The 12,312-nt window shown below is 49.4% G+C and overlaps 1 protein-coding gene across 6 annotated transcripts in view; it reads right to left on the bottom strand.

Annotated features, from left to right (window-relative positions):
• Positions 1-12,312, bottom strand: part of CHD2 (chromodomain helicase DNA binding protein 2) — a 70,775-nt gene that overhangs the window by 34,970 nt on the left and 23,493 nt on the right. For 5 of the 6 annotated variants that reach the window (XR_014318288.1, XM_082769528.1, XM_082769530.1 and 2 more), the window contains 2 exons: positions 5,284-5,515; positions 2,514-2,600 (listed from right to left, as the gene is read on the bottom strand). Coding sequence is in view for 5 of the 6 variants with exons in the window: in XM_082769528.1 (XP_082625654.1) it covers positions 2,514-2,600; positions 5,284-5,515 (319 nt within the window). In the remaining variant the exon portion in view is untranslated. Of the gene's footprint in view, positions 1-1,529; positions 1,654-2,513; positions 2,601-5,283; positions 5,516-12,312 lie in introns of those variants that run through there. The other variant, XM_082769529.1, reaches the window with a different exon arrangement.

Below are 12,312 nucleotides of genomic sequence, written 5' to 3'. Positions count from 1 at the left end.
CTCCTCACCTCCAGCAGAAGGGATCAGCCCTCCCTCTCCACACTTCGTCAACTCCTCCTGTCTTACTCCTTCTCTCCTAGCTCTGACAGTGCACACAGCTTTACTAGATTGTCTGTGCTGTATTTCACCATGGAGAAGTGCCATACAAGACATAATGATGCTGCATACATTGCACCAAGACAGCAGCAGCTTTAAAGATCTGATCCTGCAGATTTTCCAAGGGTGTCCTCCCCACCAGTCCCTCGGCATGGCCCAGGGGGGCTCTGGAGCTCACCCTGCCTGCTAGGAGACACGAAGGCCCCAGACCGTAGCTCACACTGAAGTCAAAGCAAGGATTTGGCTCATTTCAGGCTTAACACAGCCCAAGTTCTGCGGAAAAGCTGGAGCCTCTCAGCTCGCCAGCTCAGTTTTCTGATGCGTGCTGAACTTCTCTTTCCTGGCGATACCGGTAACGTCTGAACTTTCAGCAAAGATGCAAGGCAGAGCATTAATCACAATGCAAATGAGCAGGGCATTTTCTGTTTTCAACAGTAAAAAAAGAAGTATTTGGGGAATGGCTGGGCCCCTCTTTCACACATCAGATGCACCATGCCATTTACTACGAATTCTAATTACAAACCGTCCTTCTTATAGCCAAAAATTTGTGTCTGTTTTGGGCATATTTCTTTCTTGATGGCCCCAGCACACTCTGCAAGGCACCTGCACTGCACGTCTCGCTTCCCCTTGCTGAAACCTGAGGCTGATTTATTAACTGCAAAGAAACCATACGGGCAAGTACAGTTTTTACTGAAAACTCACATGTGTTCTTATTCCTGGAGACAGCCCTAGTGCCCCGAGCAGCTCCGTGCCCCTATGCAAAGCAGCACTTTCGCTTCCTGCTCTTTCGCAGCCCACGCCCGGCTATTGATCAGAAGTTGCCACCACCTCTGACTACATCTCAGAGACCTCCATGAGGTGCCTGATGCCTTCAGCCCAAACAGGTGGGCTCAGCAGAGACAAATGAGGAGCAGTGCAGAGAAGCTTTAAGGAAGAAGGCGATTAAGAGGTGCCAAGCGCCTCGGGCTCCTGCCAGCTGCTGCAGCACTCAGCACCAGGCAGGATCGAGCTATGCTACCTCCTCCCTCGTGGCGTTTGGGTCTTCCAGCATCAAGGCTTTCCATCTCCTGCTCTCTGCGAGGCCCCAGCACTGTGCTCCTGACACGTCACACCCGCCACCAGACTGCTGCAGACAGGAGTTGCCCTACAGGGACCAGTCAGCACTGCTTTGGGGAAAGAGGGGGGAATGGGGTGGTCCAATTTTGTTAATTCTGGCTTTCCTTTTCACAAAGATGGCAGTGGGCTCATTGGGAGGATTATTTTTTTTTGTTTTTTACAATATTTTGTGGTATAGCAAAGTTTTTGCATCTCGGATTTTTTATTTTTTTTTTAACTTTATCGTACCTTGAGTAGTAAGAAATAAAGATATCGAAAAAGAAAACAACATTTGCAAAACCACGTAATATTGTAAAACAAAAAAAGACGGGACTTACCTGAGCCCCTACAGGGCACTGGGGGCTGCAGCCGAGGTCTGTGGCGGGTGTGACATCGCCGGCACAGTGCGTGCCGCCGGGGCATCGCACAGAGAGGCGGCCGGCGAGCCTGGGCTTTGCCGAACTTGAAAAGGAAAACAAAAGCTAAGTCAATGACGTGCCGCAAGCCCCTTCCTAACCTGCTGCCGTGCGGGATGTCCAGCACTGGAGGCGGGCGGCGGCGGCGACCTGCGTCACGCTCGCACCTCTCGGGTGTGCGAATGAGAACTGCGGTGCTGGAGCACAAAGAGCCTGGTCTGCACGCTTTAGGAGCAAACTCTACACCCTGAGCTTTCATTTCGGTCTCTCTCTGGTTTTCTTTCCCTTCCTCTATAACCACTCATTCTTCCCGAAGGTCTGCGGATGAGAAGTTCTGCACGCAAGGTCTGTTAGATGTAAACGAAGGCAGCTAATCCTCAGGGAAAAGGAAGCTCTGAGAAAGCACCAACTGGAAGGTCTGTCTGCCAGGCTCTACCGACTGTCACCTTCAAGTGAAGCATAAAACGCTTCCAATATTCAACCAAAGAAAAGAGATGGCTCACAAAGCTGAACACACACAAACGCATTTATCAGCGCGATCCGTCCCAGGATGGGCAGCAACGCCTGCTTTATCGCTGTGAGTTGTTTCAGGCCACTCTCCTTTATTCCTGGTTGGAAGCACGTTGTGGTTTTGTGTTTTCCAGGACGTTTCTACAGCAGAGCATGACTCGCGTTACGCCCCATACCGGCACCCAGAGCAGTGCCTGCAGAGCTCAGCCCAGCAGTGCCCCACTGATTTCGGAGCCCTGGGGCCACACATATCCACGTGCAGGACCAGGACCTCAGCTGTGCGCTCCAAATCCACAAACCAGGCTAGGACTCAGTGTTTACAAGGCGATGCAGATGCGGTTTGGTTGTTTTTAAGCGTTCGATAGTCCCTCACCTTTTCTTTTTTTTTTTTCTTACCTCATCTTTTATATTAAATCGCGATGGTTCTTGTCTGCTTCGGTTTGACCTCCTAACCCCATAAACATCAGGATATTCTTCCCACATCTGCAAAATAAACAGACCATCAGAAGGCCTGCTTCACCCCAGGTATTTCTGACATTTTAGAGAGGTGTGATGGTCAAGGTTAAAAAAAAAATCAACATAAAACCATTAGGGAGTTTTGCCAGCAGCAACCAGTAGAAGGACACTTGAAAAACCTGACTGAAACAGATCGTGATTATTATGGGCTATTTAGTAAGACTTTAAAGGACGTGATTTATCTCAGCATTGTCTGTATAGTGGTCCTTCTTCCCCACAAGATAAAAAACACTTTCCAATACGTTTAGGCTGAAGGACAGAGCACTGTCAGCCAGGACAGCCAGGCTCTGCAAGCAACAGGAGGCAACTCCTTGCAGGTGGAATGAACCTACCCACACAGAGGATGAGTCACTCACAAACAGCCCTCCTGATTCCTTCCCGTAGAGAAAACCTCACCAGCTGCCTGAAGGACCCAGTGGCAAGAAGCCCCCAGCAGCAACTTCACACATGAAGCCTGTGACCCATCCCAGGTGGCAAAGGGACCAGACCACCCCGTTCTTCTCCTGAAGGCACCGATGCAAACGCCGTTTGGCAGCGCAGGACACATGGGTTACTGGGAATGGTTGTGCTCTATTTGCTGTAATCAGGCCCTGTAGCAGTGTAATAAGCTATGTACAAAAGCATGTGTTTGTTCTCTCTGGATAGACAGGAGGAGAAGGGGGAGAGCAGAACTGATGGGCTGACGGATTTAAATGTGCCTGTGTTGGTGGCAGAGAGTATCAGAAGCTTTACAGGGCAGATACAAATCCCTGCCATGCCTCCCAGACACCTACAACAGTCCCTCTGCCTTGTCCCTCAGCACAGTTTATCCTTTTATAGTTTCCTAAGCCTATTTACTGTCCTTCTGCTTCTCCTCCCTCCAGTCCTCAAGCATCTCTGCAAGCCACTGGCAGGAAAATGAAATCAAAATGGGCTGCCAGATGCAGCAGTGACTTGGGACTGATGAATGCGAGACTGTAGTCTGGCACTTTCTCTGCTTCTCTTGAAGGAGTGATGGGCTGACATTGCAATGGCCAGATAGCTAAGGTGTTTATCTGTCAGGCATGAAAGAAGAGAGAGAGAGAGAAATTCAGAGGTGTTTTACTACCCCACATCAAAGAAAAATTCCAAATACTCCCCCAAACATTTGAAGAATCTGCCTTTTCATCTTTTAAATGGCACAGGTTTTGGACCGAGGACAGACTCCCATGACAAATCGGAATAGCACCTAACACAAATGAACCTCACCTTCATGGGCGTATCTAGACAGCAACACAATATAAACAATGATATAATTAATTGCATTGGTTATTCAAGGGGAACAGGCACCAACCCGCCTAGGTTAGCCCCAGCTGAGGAAAACGCCCATTAGCATCAGAATTAAGGGAGGGAGAGGCCTTCATTAGAGGGTGCCCTGACCTTTCCGTGTTCCATCCACACCAATTATCCTCTTGCGTATGGATGCGCTCCCTTGTGGGGTAATTTTAATGTTTATTGTCAGGGCCATGCTCTTAGCAGCCCGCAGCAGAAAAGGCAGCTTCCTTCAGTCCCCACTTACCAACAGCAAAACAGAAAGGTGAAGGTTGTGTTACCACAGCTGCCTTACAAAGGCGTGCTGCCTCGCCAGTATGAACACGGGAGGTTTACCACGACCTTAGCAGGCAGCCCAGAGAGTGGCAAGAGGGAGGAGTGGGAGCACTGCAACCAAATCCCTCACCTCTGCCTCGCAGGTACGTGGGGAACAGGCTGACAGCACTGCCCTTCCTGCTCTTTACCTACCTAGCAATTTTCTCCATTAAATCCCTCTCGTGAACGAGCAGCACAAGGTGCAAGCCACAGCTATGAAGAACAGGACAGTCACAGACCACAACACGAAGTATCACTGACCTAACCTGACTTTCCTCCCTCCAACAAACTCAGTTCACCCAGTCCCTATCTCCAAAGGGGCATTTGGGCTTTTTTTCTCACCCCACGCCCCAGTCCATTACTCGGGTGCCCCTTGGGTAACGCAGGCAGCCAAGGCACAGCTCCTGCTCTGGGGAGGTGCAGCACAAACCAGGGGCAAACTGCACACATCAGACACCTGTAAACCCTTTTCCTCCTGTGAACCAGAAGGCAAACCTGCTTATGCAGGGCAGGGATTGCTAGGGGAGCTGTGGAAAAAACACAGCTGTCCTGGACAGAACAAAGTTATTATTTTTTTTTTGTCCTCTTTTTCCTTCCCCTTTTTTTCCCAAACCGGCGGGCAGTGATGGAAACGAACCAAAGTGGCCCCAATCCTATATATTCTCCTGGCTGTGTCCCATGGGGAAGCTTTACTGCTTCTTAAAGGGAGAAGAGACAGAAGAGAAGAGTGGAAGGATGGAGGGATAGGATGAAACGAGAGGGTTACTTATTGAGGACAGGTGTTTGCCCCTCGTTTGCTACCTGTCTAGTGCCCAAAGGGTTGTCACAGCAAGTGCACAAGCTCCTGCTCACCAGGATGACACAGGGCCATGCACACACACCAAACAGCCATCAAGGGGCTTGGGGACACCAGAGGGGGGAGGCTGCTGGGGCAATGTGCAACTGAGGCTGGCCCAAGTGTCAGGGAAGGCAAAGAGCTTGGTTAACATCCTGCTGGTGGTGGGTACAGGGGTAACACAGCTCTGCAGAGCACCAGGGGCAATACCTTTTTAACATCTGCTATCCTTTCCTTCTTAGAGGCCGGTTTTTCTTTGGTTTCAGGAGGGGTCTGCTGGGATTTCGAACCCGTTGATTCACTTTCGGATTCAGACTGACTCTCAGAGGACTCCGAGCTGCTGTTTGACTCGCTGCCCTGCTCGCTGCCCTGCTCGCTGCCCTGCTCGCTCTCAGACTGGCTTGCAGAGTCAGAGCCAGAGGCTTCTTCGGATGCCGAGTGACTGATGGTAGAGAGAGAAGAGATTACATTTTAACTGTACTGTCACAGCTTCAAAATATGCAGCGAGCAAGCCTGAGCCCCATCCAAGCTACAACGGTAGGCTTGGAATAGCCTAAACATGAGTGTGAACTGCATGGCCAGCTGTTGGATGCCCAGGTGACAGTACGACTGCCAAACCAGTGACAAACCACTGCCCTGATCAAAATCACCAGTTCTCCGGGGATGATCTGGCTTGCTCAGAACAAATAAGAACAAATTCAGAGGCCACCTGGTAGCACTGCAGATGAGCAGTAGCGCTGGCGTGGCTCTCCTCCAAAGCCTGGTAAACCCAGGGGGTCAAAAATCCAACATCCAATTTCTGAGAGGCCAGCACCAAACATGTATGCATTATGTTGTGTATTGGTAAACATCACATTCCTTCAAAAAGAGTAAATTTAGCAGAAAAGAAGCGGAAAGGAGCTTTTACAGCATGTGGCTGGGAGAGCTCTGTTTACAGGATTACACCAATGCTGTGGAGACTGCATTGCTCAGAGCACCCAGTAAGAGGAAAGCAGAACATTAAGTGCCTTTTTCCTTTTGGTTTACATCAAAATGGGTTAATACACAGAACATCCACTTAAATGCAGGCTCCTTAACAAAACAAACAAACAAACAGAGGCCAAGCTTTTTCAGGTGGCCGTGAAACAATTTCTCAAACACCTTTGTCTAATCTCTCCCAAATCCCTTTTTTTTTTTTTTTAAATTTAAAATCCAATTTAAGAAAACAGAAAATTCTTACAATTATATAACACACTTGCTGGTAAGGCAGTGTTACAGAAGCTAGAAGGCAGTGCGACAATAATAAGACTACAAACTTCTCAAACAAGGAGCATCTCTTTCCATCTCTTTCCAGCCCTTCTCTGCAGCTAAATGCTTTCATTACATTGAAGAGTTCGTTGCAAATATAACATCATGAAAAAAGAGGCAGAAAAACTTTGCAGAGGGAAAGCGGGTTTTTAATGTGTCTCCTTTTGTACAACTACAGAAGTAATGAGATACACTGAAAGCTCTGCTTGGATTTCATGATTTAAAAATCAAAATACATCAAGGACAAAAAAATATATAGCATGTAGCACAGATATCATTCAATAAAGACGAACCAGGCAGAAATCAATGTGTGCTTTAGAGGCATCACTACACACAGCCAGTGAGTGTCCATACACATCCATACACACATCCACGTGCAAACAGGACTCGTTCCCAGTGCGGAAAGAAGCTCCCCGCTGTCGGAGGGGAATGCTGAGAGCTGCTGCGAGATGCAGAGGCCTCCCTGCCGCCCCAGCAGAGCTGCGGCTGCTTTCTCCGATGGAGCGGGCAGAGGGCAGCAGCCGAGCGCAGCGGGAGCCTCCTGCAGGAATCCCTCCAGCACAGGGCACGCGGCCAAGCTCCCGGCCGCCATTTCACGGCCACCCCTCTTCCACCATCTTAGGGTTTCATTGCTCTGCTGGCTGTTTGCTCTGGTTCAGCTCGCGTGGCCTGGAGTGGAAGAGCTCAGTGTTTGCAGAAAGGGGAGGGGAAGGAAAATAAAAGGAGCTGTGGGCAAAAACGTCCAAAGGGAGAGAGAAACGGAGACTTTCCAGCAGAGACGAGGATGAATTGTCACTGATGATCGCCGGTTTCGTTGTCCCGGTTCGGTTTTGACAGGGATGTGGGTGTCGCATCGCTCCCTTCCAGCAGGACGGGACCATCAAGCAGGTCCGCAAGCAGCCACCACAGCCCCGTGACACTCAGCTCCCATCCTTCCCTCAACATTTGCCTCGCCATTTGCCCCTGCCCACTGCCAGGGCCTCACAGCTCCCCGCCTGCCCTCCCACAGCTCGCCCTGGCCCCCACAAACGCAGCCACAAATCTCCCAACATCTGCTCAGCCGCAGCCCTGGAACGCGGTCTGCTTCCAAGAAGTGTTGAAACCTCTTCACTGGAAATTTTTTTAAGATCCAGTGTTGTTGTTTTTTTCAAGAAAAGCGAGGGATTTTTGTTAGGAAACATCACCATAGCATTCAAGGAAACAATACGCTAGGGACAGGCGGTTTCCATGGGCAGGGCTCAGTAGGACACGTCCCACAGAGCCCTGACCTCCTGAGAGGGTGCCTAGAGGCGGCCAAACCTCCAATGCCACGGCACTGAGAGGCAACATCAGGCTCGGGACAAATTAAGTTGGCATCCCATGTCCCATGGGGACACGGGAAAGAGGAAAATACTTTTCTTCAGTCGCATTTATGGGCAAGAGCTGGAAGGAATTACAACAGGGCCTCGGCAATACTTGTGTGAAGGCAGAGCAATGAGTGCCGGCCTCTGGAGCAACTTCTTTCTCAAGGCCCTAAGCTCTATGACAAAGATACAGGGACAGCCGTTGTACACATGCCTAGCCATTGTTCCTGCGTGCTAGCCACGTTATCTGGACACTATCATTTTTCTCTCGATGTGAACAGAGCTGTCTGCCAAGAGGAAGGCGCAGATGAGGTACACAGCTGGTGCCCAGGTATGCACGTGCCTGCCCTAGTGCAGATGAGAAACGCCATTTCCTGTTCAAGGCTGTTGCAAATAATTTTTAAAAAGACTTTGAAATCCCTTTATCAAGGCAAAAGGATACTTAAAAGCCAATTCCGTAAAACAATCCTTTCTAAATACCACCAACACAATCAGGAGGTGCTTCCACCTGCCAGTAAGGTGTAAAGGCTTAGCAACGCGACGTGTCAAAGCAGGCCTTGCCGTTGTGCATAGCTGGTGATTTATACCTCTTTTCACACACTAGTTTTGGGATATGCCCTGCTTTAACATCCCTGAGTTAACATCCAAAAGAGGCCTACTCACAATTAAACTGTAACTGGGGGATAAGCTATAATTAATTGTGTCAAAATCCCTCGTCAGGCAGCCCAACACCCTTCCAATTCAGTAGAGAAAAACACCCATGAACATCAAAACTACAGCTGGATCGTTGGGAACTCCCTTAAAGCGAGAAACTCCCATAAAAACTGCGATCTGCTAATGCTCAGCAAAACATGCTCCCATGGCTTCCAGGAACTACTTTAGGCTATAATTCTGTTTTAATTAAGAATCTGCTCCTGATTTGATGGAGGAAAAAAAAAAAAAAAGTCATCCCTTACCAAGGACACATTCCTTCCGAGAAATAAGTAGCTGAACGGCAATGATAAGACCTTTTACAATCAGGCATCTAAGTTTACAAGGCAATTACAGCACGTCTCAAGCCTCCCATGTTAGCGTTTAATATTTCACATCTGAGCACCATGACTTCATTTTACAGGGGATCATCTTTGCTAACAGCAACAAGACATTTTATAAGCTCTCAAGGAGGACAAACAGGGGATGCTTTCAGATGGTGCAAGGCAAGCTGACGTCCCTCAGCAGTGACCCAGCACGTTTCTGGAGTCAAGAGCTGCCACGGGAAGGGCTCTCACTGGCACCATTCTGCCCTGACTTCAAAATTGAGCTCTCGACGGACAGAGCTTGAATTCAGCCAGGGGCAGAAAGTAGGATTAATGGCTGCAGATCCTCCCACAAGGCGAGCCCCTCCTAACTTTAAGAATTGGTACGGCCGCGCCACTTCACCAGTTTGATTCTAAACAAGTTTGAATCCAAACAGCAAAGTTCCGCTGGGCTTTGCTCTGCGAGCTGAGCAGGACCTCAGCACAGGCCAAATAACCCCAGCGCAGGCTCAAAATGGTCTTTGGCACGGGCTCCCAGAGCCGGATAACATCAGAAGCAAAGTTTATCATTCCTTGCAGGCAAACACACGCTTAACCCTGGGGCTGAGCAAAGCTTTACATGCCCAAAAAACAGCAGAGGCCCAGCTCCATGTCAGCTTGCTGCCACCAACGCAGGGACCTGGGGGTACCTGCTCCCCTCTCCCACCCCACACACTATAGCCCACATCCCCACTCACCTTGTGCCTGGGTGAGCACAAGCCAGGGCGCTGGGCGCCTCCATGAGCCACCTGAACTTAGCAGCACACAAGAGGACGAGCCCAGAAAACAATAAACGCAGTCTGTGTCGGCTTGGCGAGTAAAGGCAGAACCAAGCCCTTACAGACCAGTGGCACTACACCGTGCTTGGTAGCACCAAGGCGAAAGGGGCCAGCGAGACCCCGGTTTTGGGCAGCAATGAGCCAGATGCGCGGTTTGGCTACGCCTGGCTCCTCACCACCTGCGTCCGGCAGAGCCGAGCGGTGCTGCCGGTGGCGTTTCAGCTCCGTGGCAACCCCTGCTGCCAACACAGCCGTTGGGGTCGCGTTCTGGAACCCCGGGTCAGCCCACCTCTGCGGGTGAGCCCACCAGCCCTGCTGCTGCATGACCTAGTGGTGGAGCTGGCCCCAAAGCCTGCAGGATGTCTTCTGCAGAGCAGGTGAATCCATCAGGTCCAGTGCTACCACTAGGAGAGGTTTCTCACCCCCTGTAGGTCTTCAGCGAGGGCTGCCAGTATCGCCTGCCTGCCAGTGGTACCCGCTAATGGAAGTGACCCTGGATTTACTCCAAAGCACACAGCAGCAAAGACCATGCATGCCACCGACTCAAAACTGTTTGAACAGGTGTGTAGGTCACTTTTGGAAGACACACAAGCGGTTCTGAGGGCAAAGGGACATGACAAGTCAGACAGGATGCACTGACTGAACTGGATGCCATGTTGCTGCGTTCTTTTTAACGCTTCCCCTGAACATTTGATCTATAAATATGATGTTCCCTATTATATACAAACATATACACTACGCCTACAGACCCTGAAAATAAAAACAAGCATCATCAGTTAACGCTGACGTGTGCATCCAAGACACACAGTAGCTGTAAAAAAATACATATATTGAACCGTGTCGATCTCACCTCTAGCCCTGGAGAGCAACACAAGACTGACTGTGGCTGCAAGTCACTTGATGAAAGTGATAAAGGATAATGGATAAAGCATGCACCACAGGAACGAGATGATCTCCTTGGGATCCATCCCTTGTCTTGGGGAAGAAAAAAAAACAGAAACATGAGCAAATGCTCCAGTAAGCACAGCTATTGACATGGAGGCAGTGCATGGAGCTTGTAGGAGAGCTAAATGAATGACACTGGACCTGTGGCACTTCAGAAAAAGGACCTTTTGAGCTCCCTTTAGATTCTGAAAGTCTACTAAAGAGTGATGGGTGCTTGCCTGTCTCCTAAGGCACAGATTTCCTTGGTGGTAAGAGTTGAGATGGGTTAGTCAATGAGGAGTTTTTCCTAACTCTGGTTAGTCAACGTTGAGCTTTTCTTAACTCATTTCCTGCAGGCAAAAATAGAAATGGGGGAAGGGAGAGAAGAAAAAAATTCCCCTGACTCTGTTACCAGCATCATTTCCAGCTCCACAAATGATCTTGCTTCAAGGCAGGAATTTAAACTAGAATATAGCAAACACAGAGATGCTCTTCGCACAGTTTAGAAGTCTCAAACACCTTTGAATATTCACAGTATATTTCAGCAAAATCTGGACAGGCTTTTGTGGGGCACAACAACCAGCCCCAGGGCTATACATACAGGGTTGCCCCTGCCAGATGACCAGCGAGTCTTTCAAAAGACGGATGAAAAGGGAAGGACTTGGGGGTAGAAAAATATTTCCTCAACCTTTCAGTGACGAGCAACTTTTGTTCTGAAATAGGCAAGTGAAAAGAGTTACCATGGAAAACACACACATTTCCCACACGTGACTGCAAACCCTGCTTGCAGAAAGTGGGTGTTAATTACATTTACGCAGCACCGGGCACAATAGGCCAGGGAGCTACAGTAACAAGCAGGGGATTATGCACCCAGCAGGTATCCTATCTAAATAACCATCTGAATTGGGCCCTGCCCCTTGCCAGCCTGGCTCAAAGGACAGGAAGGGGAGGAGGCAGAGGCACTCGTTCCCTTTCTGGCCACCGCTATTTGCTCCGGCACAAGACTCCCAAATGCCAAAGGCAAAGCAATCCTGAGCACACAGCAAGCTAAATATATCCATCCCGGCTCTGGTGCGGCTCCCTGTAAAGCACATGGGGCTATCTTGAATGACAACTATTTTCCAAAAGTTTTTTTTTTTTTTTTTTTTCTTCCCCACACTACAAAGACACCACATTATGCTTGCATAATAAAGCAAAAGCAGCAGTTCATTCATGAGCCGGAGAGCAGGCTCTCTCGCTCTCTGATCTTTGAGCCAGAGGCTGAAAATGCCTGGGATGTGTAGTGGGAAAAGAAAAAAAAACAGCACAGCGACAAAAGGAGTCAAAACCTGTCTGCTTGATTAAGGAGGGCCATTGAGAAGCTCCAAAGGCAGCACCCTTCCCCTTCCCAGCACCGAAAGGGAAGTACAATTGCGGTTCTCAGGGTTTTGAAAAGGAGGACTCCCCCTCCTCAGGAAGGCAGAGGGGCACCGTAATGCTCCGAGCTGCCTCCAAACCGCACCGAGCACCTCTGTGCTCCAGGGCCAAGGCATTTTTGGCACCCACATTTTTCGGTAAGGCTGAGCTAAGGAGCAGGGGTGAACTCACCAAGCCCCTGTGCCACTCCAGCTTCTGCTTTGTCACACCAGGGCACAGCTGGGCCAGCACAAAGGCAACTATGCACACAGCCAGATGTAAAAAAACATCTAGAGACACTGCAGAAAGGCTGCAGCGCACACATAAGTTAGGTTTAAATTAGTACAGTCAGGATTTTGCATTGTTTTTTCTTGTCTCCTCCTCCCCCATCGATCACAAATTTAATTTGAGAAACAACAGATTAAAGAAATGCAATAATATGGAAAATTGGAACCC

This window comes from Aythya marila, assembly GCF_965140915.1.
Source record: "Aythya marila genome assembly, chromosome: 11".
NCBI lineage: Eukaryota > Metazoa > Chordata > Aves > Anseriformes > Anatidae > Aythya > Aythya marila.
This window is presented reverse-complemented; position numbering and strand designations above follow the sequence as displayed.